This window comes from Equus przewalskii, chromosome 3 (genome assembly GCF_037783145.1).
Source record: "Equus przewalskii isolate Varuska chromosome 3, EquPr2, whole genome shotgun sequence".
Classification (NCBI taxonomy): Eukaryota; Metazoa; Chordata; class Mammalia; order Perissodactyla; family Equidae; genus Equus; species Equus przewalskii.
The window spans coordinates 7,422,763-7,441,167 of NC_091833.1; the positions used below are offsets into that span (position 1 = coordinate 7,422,763).

At 53.9% G+C, this 18,405-nt stretch overlaps 1 protein-coding gene across 4 annotated transcripts; it reads left to right on the plus strand.

The window, feature by feature from the left end:
• The first annotated feature begins 4,827 nt into the window (after positions 1 to 4,827).
• IRX6 (iroquois homeobox 6) lies at positions 4,828 to 11,571 on the plus strand. 4 transcript variants are annotated; one of them, XM_070611898.1, is made up of 7 exons: positions 5,861 to 6,232; positions 7,228 to 7,485; positions 8,178 to 8,287; positions 8,463 to 8,770; positions 9,604 to 9,972; positions 10,134 to 10,212; positions 11,140 to 11,571. In XM_070611898.1, exons 1-7 carry the CDS (start codon positions 6,188 to 6,190, stop codon positions 11,258 to 11,260), a joined length of 1,290 nt encoding a protein of 429 aa, XP_070467999.1. In that variant the 5' UTR covers positions 5,861 to 6,187; the 3' UTR covers positions 11,261 to 11,571. The 4 variants fall into 4 exon arrangements, with proteins under 4 accessions (XP_070467998.1, XP_008521885.2, XP_070467999.1 ...); XM_070611899.1 differs by having other exon boundaries at positions 5,887 to 6,232; positions 11,143 to 11,571; XM_070611897.1 differs by having other exon boundaries at positions 4,828 to 6,232; positions 9,604 to 10,212; positions 11,143 to 11,571.
• Positions 11,572 to 18,405: the final 6,834 nt, after the last annotated feature.

Here is an 18,405-nt window from a genome sequence, read left to right on the forward strand (position 1 = left end):
GTGCACCGAATGGGTGAATGCCATAATAAATTGTCATCAAATATGAAAGAAATATAGCATAGATTAATTGCCCTATTTATTTATGAGTCTATAAAATACGTTGTGAAGGTCCTGGCACATTTTTGGGATACCAATTTGAACCTTTAGGAAAGTTAAAAGCATTAAAAGAGACTGCGAGGAGATTTATTATGGGACTGTTTTTAATTGCAGCCCCAAACAGACACGCGGGTATTAGGTCGGCTGTGCCCTTAATGGGCATGTCTCACGTGTTCTTTCTTTTTTCTTCCTTTAAAAATGATATACTTCCCCTATTTTTATTGATTTGTGAAGATCTGTCATAAATTACTGTGGCTAGCATGTGACATCACCAATGGTCCCAGCTTCCCTGAAGTAGTGGGCCCCAGGTGGCACAAAAAAGAGGGTTCCTGGCCGGTTCTAATGCTCAGCTTCAAAAGTAAGGAGAAGCCCCAGCGAAAGAGATACTGGAGCAAGGCCCCTAACAAGACAAAAGAGAATATAGCTTGACGTTGCTCATATTTTAATTGAAACCTTAGAGTCTGCGACAGGGAAATTCTTTAGGGGAAGAATGACAAATATCACCCTATAAATGCCTGTTAGCAATGCTCAGGTTAGAGAGCTGCACGCAAAAAGGCACGGTCCCTGGCTGTAGTCGGAGCCAGCACCACCGCGGTGTCCCTTCCCATTGGCCCAGGCCAGGCTGCTGGTCCCTAAACGGGCACTCTAGACCACTCCCAGGCCCTGTCACAAAGGGGGAAAAGGACACGGCCTCTTATCCCATTGCGTCCTTATTTGTTGTCCTTTCAAGGTCTTTTTTTCTTACATGCATTTCTTCTCCAAAGACTTTGGCTTCAAAAACTGTTCCCAGGTTTTCAAAGCCATATATTTGTCGTTTACTTTAAATTTCAATTCCTTGAAAACACGTGAGATGCCTTGAGCTTATCCTTAGAAAGATGTCACCATTCACAGGATAAAAATCATCAAGAATTTCTATACATAAAAACCACTCTGAAAGTGAGAACCATGCACCAAGCCCCCCAGTCTACTGACGTAAAAACAAAGATTAAAACGAAAACCCTCTTCCTGAAAATAGTCACTAACGAAATTATACTAACTGTTTGCTTAAACCGGTATAGCTAGATAGACAGATGTAATCTTGGCCAGATTTTTAAAAAAATCTTTTGGTTGCTGTATTTTGTTTATATACATATATATACATCTATATATACATACTTATCAGTCACAGCTGGGGCTGCTTGCTGTTTCTCATTTTAATTAATGATCCACATCAATTTCTAAAACTCTCAAATTATTTCATAATACAGGTTGATATAAAAGCATGTGGTTGAGACCCTGAACTCGTGTGCTCACAGGGGCATCTCTTTACATCTTTTCTCTGCTAAATTAAGCGGTGTCATCCCAGGGCACTAAACGTGAATTCTCTTAGTCCAGTTGGAGTTCGCATCATCTCCCAGCTGTGTCTGGCTTTATATGGGTTTGAAATTTGGGCTTGTGGAAAGGTCCAGAGTCAGGAGGTCTGGATTCTGGTCCCTCCTCTGTCGTCTACTGGGTTATGTGATCTTGGATTTGCTTCTCGCCTCTCCAACTTCTCTATTATGAGCGGTAAATAAGATAAAGCAGCCGTGTTTAGGATAGCTCCCAAGTACACGACAAGTGCAAAGGAATTTTAGGATTAACCAGCTATTCTTTTTAACCCTCAGCTCAGGTTTGTACTTGGTTTGCTGACATGCCAGGATCTCTCTGCAGTCAGTCTCATCTTTTACTTTATCCAGAAGAAGTTCATTCTTTTTTTTCTATTTGCCACCTTCCTGACAAGCGACATCAACACCCTCATCAGGGAATCACTGCCTTTTTATTTTCCCCCCTGATGCCCGTTGCTGTTGACAATACGTATTCGGGCAAGGCAGGGGCGCACTGTTCTCCATCGGATGCCATGCGCACTACTTCCGTCAAAACAATTAGTGTTCATTTCGGCTTTACTCGGGGAGACCTGCAGTGACTGATCAGTATAAATTATAGATGCAACTGTCCAGATGCACTTGCTCGTCCATGCATAGACTGGAGGAAATTTCCTTCTTCTCCGCTTAAAAACAGTCACTAAAAGATCCCATATTTAAAAAATATAATTTAGCACATTTTCATCTATGTTATTATGCCCACAGACTCACACATTCTATCTGTGATTTGAGGCACTTGAAGTTAATTTGAGGGAATTTCTGGGTTGTTATGCACCCCCTGTAAAATCTACTGTCTTTATAAATCCCTGGGAAATGGTGGATATTTAATCCAAAACAGTGCAATATGATTTGTTTCCCTTTTTTTTGGTGGTATCTGAATTCAAATTTATTGTCAAAGACACATCCTTTACTGTGCCCACTCAGAACCTTCAGTGTATTCAAAGCAAAGCAACAAGAACTTCAAATAAACAGTGTGGATTAGTACTCTCTCTGCTCCAAAAAAGCCTTTGACTGTTTATTTTGTTTCATATTTGTTTTAATGAGCAGCTAGAGGAAATATCAGGGCATGTTGCCTAATACAACAAAAGAATCTGCATCATTTGTTTAAAATTCTTTAGATGAAATGACTCCCTTCAATCTAACTGGGAGGGTCTGTATTTGACAGGGTTATTGACTCGCTTCAGTAAAATTCTACGTGTTTGCATCCACAATTGGGCATTTTTCCCGAGACCAAATTAATCAGCAGTGAACAAAGCGATGAGGACCCAGCACGGTGGAGATGGAGACGCACCCAGACATCTCAGCTGCCGAAGGGGCGCCTGTCAACAGTCAGGAGGAGGCCAGCGGAGTCCGCGGCAGCATCCCCGAATCAGACTTGCCAAGAACCAGGCTTCTTCTCACCTGAGTTTTCTGCCAGACAGAGGTTGATGCAGGTTTAACCCACTGCCTTTGTTCTATTACGAGGGTCCCAAAATAATGGGAAGAGTAGATACACTTCATAAGAACCGTTTTTAGGGAACCCTACTAAATGCTCAAGGTGGTGACAATCAATTGTCAGCAGCACCCCGAGTGGGTTTCCTGTGGGTGCCACCTCTCTTGGGGAAAGACACATAAAATCAAGGTCTCCCGTGCCCGGAAATGGCAGGCTTCCACCCCGCTGGCCAACATTGCCATCCCATAAAGCAATTCTGAAGACAATAGAAAGGTACCTTAACATAAAATCTGCTCTTTTGTTTTCTTTTTCTGTATGAGAAGAAAAAGGCTGAGGTATCTTCAGATTCCTACCCTCCCACTTACTTCCCACTGTTCTTATCTCTTTTCTTTTTCTTTTGAAAAATCTTGTCTCTTTTCTCTAATCCTAGCGAGCAAAGACAAGAGGTAGGCCTGCAGGCCCTATACACACATTGACACTGCAGAGGTCTTATAAATCAGCTCAAAATCAATACATTCTATATGGTAGTTTCTCCTTTGCAACCAGATAGCCAGGGGAGACAACTAATGCTTTTCCTGCACCACCATCCCCATTTTTCTGTCATAAAAAAAAAAAAAAATTCTGCTTAGGACCCAACAGGCAATCAAAGTTGCTGAGTAAGTATTTCAACTATCTAATTTTATTACTTTACAATTGACATACCTTCCCTCTGGAAATGTTTGCAATTAATTAATTAGCAGTAATCTTCCCCAAGGGACTAATTTAATGCATTCTCTCCAATTCTTACTTAAAAAAAAAATAGCTTAGATGTACGCAAGCTGCAAATGTGTGGACGGCTCCGGAGAGCATTTTGAAAAATCAAGGGCTCTATCTACGAAGGTGAATTTTTATCACTAAATCAATCTGGCGGTAACGATAATTCTTTTTCTAACGAGGGGCTTCCCGGGTTGAGCACAAGGTTTCTCCAAGGTAACGCCGCTCAGCAGCAGCCGCCAGGAAGCCTCGCTGGGCTGGTGAGTACTTAGAATGGAGCTTGTCCTCCTGTTAATAATCTCTTAGGCGGAGGAGCCTGCGGTTTGCGGCTTTTTCAAGCTCCTCGTGCTTTCTGCAGAATCCATAGAGAGAGAAAAACAAGCCAGGGATGTGTTCTAAAGAGGTCGCTGGCTTCCAGGCCTATAAGTCCCTCAGCGGGTGCCAGAGGAAAACTCTGGGATCCCAGGCCAGGGCCCCGGACCTTGCCTGGTCCCTGGGCTTCCTGCTCGCCTCCCAAGAATCCAGGGCGGAGACCCGGGTTGTTCCTAACCTCTGGGCCACGTTCTTGCGTTTCAACTAGAAAATAAAACTGGGCCCTTGGAACCACCTGATTCCTCCAGGGACGTAATGCAAGGTCCCGGTAGAGCCTTTTGTAAACTGTAAAGCGCGATGACCCCGTGGGTGAAAGGCAAGGCTGTCTGAGATTTCTGGCCTGAAAACCCGAAAGCCTAGTTCCACTTAGATCCCGGCAGTATCCCTCGAAAACCTTCCCCCAACCCACTGGCGACCCCTTTTCGCCCCCGGATGTGGCGGGTTGGAGGCCCTCAGCGGGGAGGCCCCAGGCCTGGAGACTGACCCTTCGGGAGTGCTGAGTCTACGGTGCTCGCAAACTGGCGGCCGCTTGTCCGGGAGCCAGGCCCAGAGGACGCAACCCCCTTCCGGGCACCAAGGAGACCCTCCGCCCATCAGTGCCCCTTTGAGGACTCCTGGGATGGGGGGGGGGGAGGGGGGAGGCGTTGTTCAGAGCGCTGGGCCTAGCCAGGCGTCCAGGCGGAGCGCGGGGAATGGGCCGCCCTCCCGCGCGTAGAACCGCGGCTCGCCAGCGCCACCCCCAGCGGAGCGCAGAGGCTGCAGCTCGGCTCTGGCGCCTTCCTGAGGCTCCCTCGCTCCCCCGTGGACACAGATGACGGTGCGCATGAGGCAGCCAAGCCTCGCCTTCGGAGGAGATGCCCAGGAGTCTCAGCCCGCGGTCTGCAGATGCCGGGGGTCAGACTTGGCGCGTTTCCAGGCAGTCAGGGAGGACCTGAACCTTGGCCTCGAGGGGGCGCTATTTGGCGTATCAGAGGCCCGGGAGGCTGCAGAGAAGCCCCGGGGTCAAGGCTCTGGTAAAGGTCAGGGCTTGGAGAGCCCGATTCTAGCTAGAGTCCTGGGGAGACGGGGGCGGGGAGCCAGATCCCCAGGACAAAGACGGGGCCGGTGGGAACCACCGACGCTGCGCCGCGCCGCCCCGAGGCGCGCAGGGCCTGTGGCGGGAACAAACTTTCCCGCAGCGGAGGGGCGGGGAAGCCGGGCTGCAGGCTTCTCCCCAGAGCCTCGGCTCTCCTCCACCTGCCGGTGTGCAACCTCCGCCCAGCCGTCGCCCACCCCAGCTCCCTCCCCTCCCCCCGCGCTCCTCTGTTCGCTTAGACTCCTCATCTCTCTCCGCTCCCCTCCTCCTTCTCCCTCTTGCCTTTCTCCCCCACTTTTCTCCTCTTTTTCCTCCTGTCTCTTTTGTATTCTCTCTTCCCTCGCCGCCCGGCTTGTTTCTCTCCTCCTCCAGGCCGCAGGGGAGGAGGTAAGCGCGCTGCGCCAGGGGCCTGCGCGGCGCAGAGGGAGGCGTTTCTCTTACTTCTCCCGGGTAATTTGGAGAGATTGTATGTGCGCGCGCGCGCGTGAGTTTAAGGCGAAAAGGGGTAGGATCCAGCGCCAAGCAGAGAGGGTCAGGGTCTTTGACGTTCCTCACCAGCAGCACAATCTCCCGGAACAAGTGTGAGTGTGGGTGAGTGCGCGCGCACGCACGGGCTGGCTGCGCTTGGTACGCTTGGTGGCCCGGGGCCCCAGGGCCCGGGGGCCCGCCTGGCGGCCCGGGATTACCGTGACGTCACATTGAGCCTCTGGCCACCTTGGTCTGGGACACCTCGGGAGCCGCACAGCCCCGCGCCGCGCCTCACCTTGCCTCGCCACCGCGCGACTTTGGGAACCCGCATCCTCTCCCTTCCCCTGCCCATCCATGGGCCCTTCTGTCTTCCGGACCACGCGGGCCGGAGGGGCGCCTTCGGGAGCGCAGGGCTCGGCAGCCGGGCTGCCCTCGGCTCTGCCTCCAGTCGCGCCAGGCAGGCGGAGGACCCGGCGCTGGGCACCGGAGGCCGTGTAAGGAACCGAGGCGGCGCACGGCTGGAGGCTCAGAGCTGCCGGGTTGAGGCGGGAACTCGCAAGAGAAGAGGGAGACGGGCCAGGGACAGCCACCATGTCCTTCCCGCACTTTGGACACCCGTATGGCAACGCTTCCCAGGTAAGAAGCGCCTCCATGGGGCATGGGGGCAGACTGGGTGGAGGGGGTGCCCAGTGCACGCGCCTGCCCCTGAGCGCCCTCCTCTCGAACGAGTCCCCAAGGAAGTCAGAGGGAGCAGGGACTAGGGTAATGTACCATGACCCCTCTGACATCCCCAATCCCTGGGTGAGGACGTTCCACACCCCTAGTGCAAGCTGGAAAATCGTGTGATCCGAAACTTGGGCACTCTGACCATGCGCTCAGCGAGGTGGGTGAGATCTGGGGGGTCCTCCAGTCAGGCCTCCTTGCTGTACAGATATACGAGGGACCGGGAGGGTCTCAGACTTACAGTTCAGAGCGCTGTGCATCTCACCACGTCTCTGTTGTTCGTTTGTTGAGCTCTGTTCTTATCCTCCCCCTTGCTTGGGTCTGTCCAAGCTCTCTGCTTCTGGTTCCTTCGATTTTTCAGACCAGGGGGAGTGTTGAGCAATGACAAGGATTTCCCGGGGAAATTCTGGGAACACCCACCACTGTTCTCCAGTTTCTCTCCAGAGTGGGGAGTCTGGTCCCAACTTGACCTCTGACCCGCTTTGCGATCTTGGACAAGCCTGCTCTCTCTCTGGTCCTCATTCCCTCTCTGTAAAATGGGAGTAGGAATGAAACCTTAATGATGGTCTCTATGGCCAACTTCTAGCTCTGCCTTTGTAGGATCCTATGATGGGGGCAGGGGGGTCCAGGAGGAAACCGTGGAGCTTGGCTTCTGTAATTCTGAGTTCAGAACGTTACCATGGCCCAGACCCCTGGGGCTCTGGAGCAATGGCTTAGGAGTATCTATATGGGTAGTTTGGCTGAAGTGCGTCTTCGGATAATTCCGGCCCCAGTGCTCAGCAGAATGCTCAGCACACGGTGACATTTAGTTAATGTTGAAGGAAGGAGCGATCCGGCACTTCCGCTGCCGGCTCCGGCCAGCCCGCGGCGCCGGTCTCTGACCTCCGGTGCCCCTCTCGCCCCCGTAGTTTCTGGTGTCTGCAAGTTCCAGCGCCACTTGCTGCGAATCCGCCCCGCGCTCGGTCCCAGATGTGGCTTCAGGCTCCACCCCGGCGGCCGCTCTCTGCTGCGCGTCCTACGATAGCCGGCTGCTGGGCAGTGCGCGGCCCGAGCTGGGCGCGGCCTTGGGCATCTACGGAGCCCCCTATGCGGCCGCTGCAGCCGCGCAGAGCTACCCCGGCTACCTGCCCTACAGCCCGGAGCCGCCCGCGCTGTACGGGGCGCTGGTGAGTACGCCAGGTGGAGCGTGGGTCTGTGCGCCAGAACCCACCTGGCCTGGGGACAGAAGCGCCAGCGGCGGGTGAAATCCAGTGTGACAGCTCCAGGGTAAAACTAGGAAGGACTCACAACTCCGAGGAAAGGAAATGATTAGGATTGTGTATAAGGAAAAAAACATACATCTTTACAGCATTTTATAGTTTGCAAAACTATAATATAGTTTAGAAAAGTCTGTACCTCTATTAATTCTGTGGGGTAGGCAAGTCTCAGTTTAAAGATGAGGAAATTGAGAGTGTGAGGTTCAAATGCTTTACCCAAATTCACAAAGATACAGAGGGTCAGGGAAGACCTCTGGAAGGGGAGTGAGGCAAGGAAGTTCCCCAGATGGTGGGAGGGGCTGGAGGGAGACACAAGCAGTAACAGTAATAACAGGTAATCATTAACTCCTGCTGATTCTGCACCAGGAATTCTGCCAGTGCTCTTCTTCAATAACCTATAGGAACTATTGTTATCCCCATTTTCCCAAGGGGAAACTGAGGCACGGAGTGGTTAAGCAACTGGGCCCAAGCCCACACAGCCAGGGCAAGTGGTGCTTCTGATGTTTAAACCAGACTTGACTGCAGTGTCACACTCTTAGCAACTACCCGGCCCAGCCTCATCCCCAAATGTGGTCCTGAATTCTTTCTTCCTCCTTCACCAGAATCCACAGTATGAATTTAAGGAGGCTGCAGGGAACTTCACACCTGGCCTGGCCCAACCGGGAGCCTACTATCCCTATGAGCCGACTCTGGGGCAGTATCAGTATGACCGGTAAGGCGTGGGGCCCATTGGTGGCTGGCATCAGAGTCCTTCCCCCTCCCTTGCGTCTGGGGGGAGGCTGAGAAGGGGACTGCATGCGGAGGGAGGGGAGCAGAACCTCACTTCCGGGCCGCGCAGACTGTCTCCTGCCTGCAGCCCCAGAACTCTGAGCCGGGTTCTCCCGTAGGTACGGGGCTGTGGAGTTGAGTGGCGCCGGGCGCCGGAAGAACGCCACCCGGGAGACCACTAGCACGCTCAAGGCCTGGCTCAACGAGCACCGCAAGAACCCCTACCCCACCAAGGGCGAGAAGATCATGCTGGCCATCATCACCAAGATGACCCTCACCCAGGTGTCCACCTGGTTCGCCAACGCGCGCCGGCGCCTCAAGAAGGAGAACAAGATGACGTGGGCGCCGAAGAACAAAGGCGCGGAGGAGAGGAAGGTGGAGGGCGGAGCAGAGGAATCGCTAGGCTGCCTGAACGGTGACACCAAAGGTACCAACAATGTTGCCCGCCGCCCTCCCCATACTATTTCCAGCCATCCTGCAGTTCCATTGGCTTTTCCCAGCCGCCCAGTGGGGTAGCTGTTACAGAGGGCATCCCTTCTCACCCTTGCACTTGCAGCCCCCCAGCATGCCTCAGGGCCTTTTCTCCTGCAGTTCCCTCTGCCTGGAATTCCCCACAGAACCGACTTCTTCTCTATTTTAGAGTGTCACCTCCAAAAAGCCTTCCCTGGCCGCCCAAGCCAACCTGGCTTCGCAGTTATTCTCAGTCATGTCAGCCTATTTTATTTCCTTTGCCATACTGCCACTGTGAGCATGAAGGGGCGTCTGTTTAGCCCCTCTAAAATGTCAGCTCCGTTAGCAAGTGTCTTATTCCCCTCTGCTTTCCCTGAAGTCCTGATACTGAATGCCTGAATGATGTCTGGCTCCTAGTTGGTACTCAGTAAATATTTGCTTAATTAACTAATACACACCAGCCGCCTGTGGGTGTTGAAATTGGGTAAAAACTGTCCCCTCTCTCTTTTACGGTAGAGAAACTGCGATCCGGTCTTAGGCACGCAAAGTGGCGGTTTCCTTGTCCTGGCGGCGCCCTGGAGAGGAGGAGTGTTCCAAGGGCTGGGGGCAGGGCTGGGGGCGGGAATTCTCTCCCAGGGGCAGGCCCCAGACCTGGGGCAAGTTTAAGAGATGGTGCGGCCAGCCTGGTGAATTACACCGAGAATACGCGGAGTGCAGGGCGCGTCTCGCTAAAAGCCTCTCAGGGATGGGCGCTCCTGAGGATTTTCCTTGGGCCTGGGGCTTTTCTCAGTCGCTCCTGATTTCCTGCAGATGTTTCAGCTAGCCAGGAGGCTCGCGGGCTCCGGCTGAGTGACCTGGAAGACCTGGAGGAAGAGGAGGAGGAAGAGGAGGCGGCAGAAGAGGAGGCAGTGGCTGCAGCTACTGACAGGCTGGCCGAGTTCCCTAAGGACACACAGTCGCTGCCAGCGCCATGCGCCGCAGCCCGAGAGGGCGGGCTGGAGCGCAGGGAGTGCGGCCTGGCGGCGCCCCGCTTCTCGTTCAATGAGCCCCCGGGGTCGGGAGAAGCGGATTTCCTCCGGGCGGAGCCCGGGGGTCCCACGTTGACCATGCCCTACCCGTGCAGCGAGAAACCGCGCATCTGGTCTCTGGCGCGCACGGCGGCAGCCAGCGCGGTCGAAGGTGCCCCTCCAACCCCGACCAGGCCGCGAAGTCCTGAGCGCCTTCTGATTCCTGGACAGCTTCCAGGCTCGGGCGCGCGACCCGCGGTCCCCAGAGACTCCGCGTGCGACGAGTCTTCTCGAGTAGCCAAAGCCTTCGTAACCCCCCCGTTTGCCCTGCAGGGCCTGCCACTGAGCTGTGCGCCGTGCCCGCGGCGGAGGGAGCCCGCCGTGCGGTGCCAGTACCCGTCCGGAGCGGAAGGTAGTGGACCCCTAAGGGTGCCGGGAGAATCTGTGCGACAGACGTCTGCCCCCCGGGCTGCCCAGCATCTGCACGCTTTCTCTGCCTCTGGGCATGCCCGGGGTTCAGACCTGGCGCGAGACTCTCTCACAGCACTTCTTGAAACGGAAGCTTAGAGATAAACTTCTAGTTGCCCCTCGTCTTAGAGTCGAATAATATTAATAAACTCAGAGCGAGACAGTAACTTACCTAGGACCACTTAGAAGTCCTGGAAGAGATGGACAACCTAGATCTTTGCACTCCTGTCCAGTGTTCTGCCAAATGCGCCAGGTGCGCACCATCATGACCCTCTGGCACAGGGGTCCTTGTCCCCTGCCTGCCTCCCACCTGGCTCCTGCCGTGCTTGTACCGAAAGTTTGCTAGGCTGGGCAGGCACTGGGGCTTTGGGAGAAGTCTCGGGGGAATGGCCAGACACACTTGATTTAAGGCCAGTGCTTAAGTCTAGCTTGCAGCCCTCTCTTTGGCCCACTAAAACCCCTGGGGAGCGTAGCCCAGGGTTACTGCTGTCCTGGAAGAGCACTCGGCCCCCAAGAGCTCACTCCCCGGCAGGGTGTGACTGCCAGTCGGTGTGTCCTGCCCCTGGCTGGCTCTCTGGCTGTGCCTGGTAGGAGGGAATTCCACCCCACAAAGGGACATTCCCCAAGCTTTTGGCAGCCTCCAGCGATTACTGTCAGATTCTGCTCTTTGCAGTCATTTCTCTCAGGACCAGCTACAGGCTTAGAAAATTGGGCTATGCTGTTATTTGAATTTACACATAACGGGGTCCAAATGTTACCTCTGGCCAGCAAATTACCTCTCGACCTTTCGGATGAGACACCACCGACCTGCGATTTCCTAGGAATCGCCACCAAGCGGCCTCCGGGTTTTAATCAACCTTTCCTCTCTCAGCAGGTTAGCGCATTGGCTGCGATTTGCGGAAGAATCTTGGAAATCCGCCCTACTTTCCAGCTCACCTCCGCACTACGAAGCCGGGAGACCTGCCAGGGGCTGGGGCTCTCACGTCGGCTGAGACAAATAGACAGACACACAGAAACCCTCCTGCCGGCCCTCCTTGCACGCGGAGCTGGGAGGGCCTGGCAGACTTGCATCTCGTCAGCTCCTGGCCAGGGGAGGTGGCAGGGCCTCTTGGGGAAGGCCGGGTGGACCCACTCAGTATACCAAGTCTCCCTCCCTCCTCTGGATTCAGGGTCTGCGGCCTCCCTCTCGTGCTCACCCCTGCCCCCCTCACTTTGTAACTTCGGCGCTGACCTGGCCCCTAAGGACCACGTGCATCTTCTCTCCATCCCCACTCTTTGTGTCCTTAAAAATAATCCAACGGAATCCAAGCTGTGCGGCCTATCTGTGCCAGGAGCGTTTGGAGTGGTCGGGTAGAGGGGAGGATGGGATGCGGCCAGGGATGCTGGGGACAGGGCAGCGTGGGCTGCAGACCTCAGTGCGTTTTCTGAGGGAGAGAAACTCACGAGGGAAGCGCTGGGGCCGTGGCGCCCCTTCTTCGCCCACCGAGCCCTGCGGGTGACCGGCGCGCCGAGCCTGCGTGACGCCGGGCTGACGCGTGTGCATTGGGGGTGGGGGCTGCAACTGCGAAGTCGGAGGTGGGGGGAGCTGTCAGGACATTTGTCTGGAAGCTGCATTTGTTTCCGGGTTCATACTTGGGTTTTAAGTTTACCGGGAAGAGGGGCGATAGGGAGAATCTTGGCCGTCCCTTGGCACGCGCCGGGATCCCCGCGCTCCTCCGGTCGGAAGGAACGGCGAAGTCTCACAGCTTGCCGGTGGATACGCGGAGGCGAGACGGGGCATTCTTTCCGTTTAATCGAGTGTCAGCAAACACTTCCGGTACAGGCCAACCAATGGGAGCTGACGGGCGGGGAAGGGGGCTTTGTGCCCCTGGCGAGCAGCGTCGAGAGAAGGGCTGCGGGGTGAGAGGTTTCAAGATGCCGCCCGCAATGGCTGAGTTCGCGTCCTCGGCCTAGTGGCTTCGGCCTTAGCCAGCAGTAGAGCTCGCCGCTCTCACAAGGAGAGGGAGATGAACCCGGGACAGGGCCCTAGGGAGGAGTCCGGGGAGCCGGTGGAGGCAGGAAGGCAGGAGAAAGGGCAGCTGGGATGCGCGCCTACGCTCCGGATCCTTGGGGAGCTGTGTCTCCGCGCTGGGCTCTACGCCGGCCGCGCTGGCTGGGTGACGGCCCTCCAGACCAGCGCGGGTGCCCGCCCGCCAGTCACTGAAGTCTGGGGCAGGAGGAGTCTGCATCCTTCGGAGATTTTAAGACCCCTGGAGGCTGCGGAGGGGAAAGACGGAGGTTGGAAAAACTGCGGGCAACAGGCGGCATGCCACCTCCCAGCCCCACCGTGTCCTCTTGGAAGGGGCCTTAAAGATCATGAACTACAAAAATACAAACCCCTTCCTCAGATGAGGAAACTGAGGCCAAATGGGAGGGCAAGGGACCGGCTCAGGGCCGCACAGAATCCGTGGTGGAGATGGGTCCGGTGCCCCTTTCCCCTTCACGCTTCACTCCCTCTCTTCCTCGGGAGGTCCCCTCCCTGCTTTCCTTTTGCTTCTGGGCAACAGCTGCTCCCACCCCCAACCTCCCCGGGGACCCTCCAGTCGCCCTCACTGACCCGCGGCTTAGGGTCCGGGAAATTAAACTGCGAAAAGATAAACATTATTTCCAGTCGGCTTTGCGGGATTAACGCTTGTAATAAAGAGCATTAGCTGGAGGTTTCTTTCAAGACGCTCACGACCCCACCCCCTCCTGGGGGGCCAGGTAGACCCCTCCGGAGGCTGCAGAGTCAGGCAGAAGCTTGTTCCTAGGACCTCTAGTTGGGAGTGGGGTCCCAGCTAGCTCTTTTGTGGAGGGGAGAGGCGCCTTTAGCGTCGCACTGAGTCAGTATTTGAAGATGGGAAACTGAGGGTCAGAGAGCAGGGGCCGCCTAAGCCCGAGGTCACGCGGCTGAGCAGGGACTGGGATGGGGGCAGGGTTGCGGAGGATCATACCCACACACTGCGGCCAGCTCTTTGGCCTTTTATAGGAACAGTGACACTGGGAAAGGAGGGCCACCTGGGTCTGCCAGCCTTCCCACCCCGGACCTCAGGAGGTGATCTCTTGTCTGAGGGGCCTGGCCTCTCTCCACTTGCCCCAACCCAGAGCAGGAGGCTGTAGCCCAGGGCTGTCCCAAAGATCTGGGCCTGGTTGGCTGGAGACAGTGGAGTGTGAGAAGGGCTGAAAAGAGTCGCTGAAGTCCCAGGACACGACTTTACCATCTCAAGCCCATTCGTACTTGCTATGTGGGCATGGATGAGCCCCTTCCTCTCTCTTAGTTGCCCCAGCTGTAAATACAAGGATGATCTGTCTCTCCTGGTGCTCCATCCTGGTGCTCAGAGCCTGCTCCAGAGCTGATGGGAGCTCCAGGGGGACGGGTGAAGGGCCTGGGAATGGCACATCTGAGCCTGCGATTATCCCAGCCTCAGGCCCCCAACAGCAATCTGTTCCCACCATCTCCGCCCTCACTGAGAGCTCCTGCAAATCTCCCGATATAATCTCCCAGAATCATATTTTGAATACTGTTTTGATTAAACACCAGAGCCGGGGGAGGGAGGTTGCAGCCCCGCTCTCCTCGGCTGAGCCTGCTGGTACCCACAAACAGCTGGCCTGTGAGCTCTGCACAGAGAATGCCAGTAAATGCAGAACATGACTTTCTGAGGTTTGGAGAGACTGTAGGAGCTGGGCCTCCAAACTCCCTTGATGGCTAAAGCGCCCCTTCCCCCAGCTGGGGAACAAGCACCAGGGGGCTGGATTGAAGGGAGAAGCTGAACAAGGGAGCCCCAGCTTCTTCTTTTACTGTCTTCTTCCTTTATTGATTCCTCTCCCGCCAGGAGTCACTACATGGGTGTTGGACTCACTAGCTGATCTGTGATCACTTTTGGCTCTAAGATCCTATTACCCTGGTAATGATCAGAAGAGCTTCTGGAGCCTTACCATGTGCCAGCCTCAATGCCATGTCTTTAAATGCATTGACTCATTTATATGTCATAACAGCCCCAGGGAGCGTTATACTTACTAGTATGCCTGCCTAATGAATGAGGAAACAAGCTCGGCGAGGTCAAGTAACTCGATGTCAGTTATCCTCTTAGCGAGTAAAGAAGTCACACTCTGAGGATGACAGATTCTTAACTATCAAGCTCTACTGCCAGTGCATTCCATCATTTTAAGATCCTTTTATTCCATTATAAATAAAAGCCTATGTTTCGGAGACTCTAAATGTCCGTGAGTCTATTATTTCATGCCGCTGGAACGCCAGCTTGCCCTCCTTGCTTCTCAAGAGTGTCCAGTGGAAAAAGACTTTTAGTGCCTCCTGGACCTACCGCACATCCTGGCCAAGAGCATCCCCCATCTTTCTCACTGCCCACCGTTCCCTGGGACATGGCTGTCCCATGGTGTCCCAAGGGTGTCCCAACACCCTCGGTCAGTGTTGGGCAAACTTAAGCTCATAGATCTCCACCGTCAAAATCAGCCTACACCTGAAGAATCCCACTGGACACTGGGCTGGAAGGTCTACCTTTGTGACAAGCACCGCAGGCGATCTGATTGGCCTCTAACCTGAGTAGCAGTGGCTGAATCTCAAGTGATCAGACCCTAAGCTTGGCACGAGGGCTGAGGACCCCTCCCGTTAGGCAAGAGGAAATTGTATGCCAGGAACAGGTGCATCTTCTCCAGGATTGTAATCTGGATTCACATTCGATCTCCTCATCTAGTTCAGCTTTTTTTCTTCTCATTCTGAAGCTCAAAGGCTTGTTGTTGGAGAGGGAAGAGGCGACCCTAGGAGGCTTGCCTCTCCCCGCTGTCTGGAGACAAACTAGGATTTCAGGGTTGGCAGCATCTTAGGAGCCCCCTGTTCCTCAGCGTGGAGGAGAGTTCTGTCCCCACTCATGAGCATGTCGTGGAGACTCCCTACTCATTTGGGGAAAGTCAACACCAGGAAGGAAGCATTGTGTCTTTTTTTTTCTGAGGAAGATTAGCCCTGAGCTAACTACTGCTAATCCTATTTTTGCTGAGGAAGACTGGCCCTGAGCTAAATCCGTGCCCATCTTCCTCTACTTTATATGTGGGATGCCTACCACAGCATGGCTTTTGCCAAACAGTCCCACGTCCACACCCGGGATCCGAACCGGCGAATCCTGGGCCGCCGAGAGGCAGAACGTGCAAACCTAACCGCTGCGCCACAGGGCCGGCCACAGCACTGTATCTTAAGCAAATAAAAGAACTGATGGAGGGATGGGCCCCTCTTACTGTCTCCTGATGTAGCCAACTGCAGCCTTGGGGGCACTGGAAAGTTCTTTCTTTTTTGAACCAAATTCATTCTCCATGTAACTTCTGAAATCTGCCTCCTGAGCCCCCTTACTCTCCTCCATGGCTCGTTCTTTCTCCAACCCTCTGTGCCTCCTCCTCCCGTCTCCCCCTCAGTGAGACTTGTCTGCCCCTTACTTTGAGATCACAATAAGAATGGAGTGTAAAGGCCATCTCCCAGTTATGCGGCAGAGACCCTCCTCTCTCGGCGTGGTTTTCTTCATTGAACGTTAAGTTAGAGACGGGGGAGAAGCAGTGACCTGAGTCCTTGGGCAAGGCACCAGATGGCTCTGAGACAGCTTTCCGCTGGTAAGTTGGGATCACATTAAAACGTGCGGCTCTTTTATAATTTCTTGAGTTCTCTCACTTAGCTGCCATGGGGACAAAGGTTTAGACCAGCGTTACTTGAATTTTGGTCAGTGGCAAACCAACTCCCCGATTTTTGCCAAAAGTTGGAGAGATGTTAAAGACAGAGGCTCCTCCTTTGTGAAAGAGGATTGAAAGAGAGTTGAAAAGGGAACACTTTGGGTCACTCTGAGTCTCAGCGTGATTTGACGCCATGCCCAGCTCACGTCACTGCTGGTACACATTCTACTCTTTGGCCAGCTAATCGGTACGAATGTAAAGGGTGATGATTATGTATGAGACCATCAGAGACGGATGTCTTCCCTCACTGTCTGGGACTATCTCCAAAATCCAACTTGGTTTTGTTGAAAGCATGAAAGAACCTGTCTTAGAACACTAATGCCAACAATGATAATGACGAGTCCAGAGCGGCAGTTCTCCACCGTGTGGTGAGTAAAATCAGCCATGGAGGTGTTTTGTTTGGCTTCGATTTTTAGTCCCAATATCCAAGCTGTATCCCAGACCCATTCACTTCAGTCTCTAGGGGTGGGGCCCAGCAGCATTTCTGGAAACTTCCAAGTGATTCCAATGCTCAGCCAAGGTTGCAAGCCAGTGAATTACAACCAGGTTGTTCCTCTTTCCAGCTCTAGCATTTTCTAGAAGGTGTGTAGGGGTGATGGGTGGGGCTTGGCAGACTGAAAGTCTAGAAGCCTGTGGTTCCTCCCTTGAGTCTGTGGATTTCATGTTTTCCCCATGGTAAAATGGGGTATAATATTTACGTTTTACCATGTGATTTATGAAGGAGCCCCACAGTGGAGGTAATCCTGGACATCAAGGGCAGCGTCAAGCCAAGGGAGACCTCTCTGAGCCCTAGCAGTCCCATTTCCCAGGTGCCTGCACATCGAGTGGAGTTGCAGAGGGAGATTCCTCCACGCAGGAGGTCCTAGGCACCTGTGTGGCCAAGTCACTCCTGGGGCAGCCCAGAGGTGGCTCTGAGCAGGGTGAAAGCCCTTTAGAAGTGTTTCTTGGTGTTCTGCTATGTATTACAGAGGAAAAATCACCCCCAAACTTAATGGCTCGAAGCAACAGCAGTCATTGATTTGGGTCATGGACCTGCAATTTGGGTGGGGTTTGGTGGGAACAGTTTGTTTCTGATGCATATGGCATTCGAAGACACAGCGTGACTGGAGCTGGAGCGTCCGCTTCCAGGGAGGACCCGGAGTTCCACCCCTGCAGAGGTCCTGCTCTAGCCGTGGGCTCCTTGAGGTTCCTCACATCATGGCGGCTAGGCTTCAAGAGCAGGCGTTCCAAGAGACCTGGGTGCAAGTCACAAGGTTTCTCATGATCTATCCTCAGGAGTCCCAGGACATCACTTCCACTGCATTCTATTGGTCAAGCTAGTCACTAAAGCTTGTCCAGAGTCAAGAGGAGGAGAATGCGACTCTACCACTTAATGGGAGGAGTAACATTGAATTGTAGCCACCTTCACCCAAATTGGGATCATTGCTGAAGGTACAGTTTTGAATGCTCTTCCAGACTTTGCTCTCCCATTCAACATGTGGCCTTGGGATTCTGTCTTAGTCAGCTCGGGCGGCCATAACAAAATACCACAGATTAGGGGGCTTAAACAGCAGACATTTATTTTCTCGCAGTTCTGAGGCTGGGAAGTTTAAGATTAAAGTGCCAGCGGATTTGGTTCCTTGCAGGAGCTCTCTTCCCGCCTTGCAGATGACTACCTTCTCCTGGTGTCCTCATGTGGTGGAGAGAGGGCTCAACGTTTCTGTCTCTTCTTGTAAGGGCGCCAGCCCTATTGGATCAGGGTCCCACCCTCACGACCTCATTTGGCCTTTATCCCCTTCACACAGGCCGTATCTCTGAATACAGTCCCTGTTTGGGGGGGTGGAGGGGGGTAAGGCTTCAACATATGAGCTCTGGAAGGCCATAAACATTCAGTTCATAACAGACTCTAACCCAGAACCCAAGGTGGACAAGGGCAGTTCGGAAGCAGGTGACCAGGAAGAGGGTGTGGACTCTCTGGCCAATGTCTGGTCCAGCCCTTAGCCCCAGAGGTGCTGGTTGGGCCAGGCGTCTGGCTGTCCATCGTACTCCCCCATCAGTGTCTTGGCCTGGCAATTAGTGTCTGTAGCCTCGATGTGGAAGATGAAGGCAGTGACATATATTCAAGTGCTGTTAAGTGCTTGACACTATATAATTTCATAAAAACTCTCCACTCTATCACCGAGGAAACTGAGTCTTAAGTAAGCGAGGTCCTTTGTTCAAGGCCCAACATCCAGGAAGTGGCGGAGTGGGGCTTCCAAGTCAGGTCTGTGCAACCCCAAAGCCCACGCCACCCTCTGAGTGAAGGCGGAAGGAGGCTGAGTGCACCCACTCTGAGATCATACTGCACAGCACAGCGGTAAGAGCGCAGCCTCTGGAACCAGACTGCTAGGGTTTGAATCCCAGCTCGACC

Bases quoted from the DNA above. Each gene is read 5' to 3' on its own strand.
- IRX6 (XM_008523663.2), top strand. From the start codon at position 6,188: ATGTCCTTCCCGCACTTTGGACACCCGTATGGCAACGCTTCCCAG. The intron at 6,233-7,227 runs GTAAGAAGCGCC...TCGCCCCCGTAG, and splicing joins CGTATGGCAACGCTTCCCAG to TTTCTGGTGTCTGCAAGTTC. The intron at 7,486-8,177 runs GTGAGTACGCCA...CTCCTTCACCAG, and splicing joins CCGCGCTGTACGGGGCGCTG to AATCCACAGTATGAATTTAA.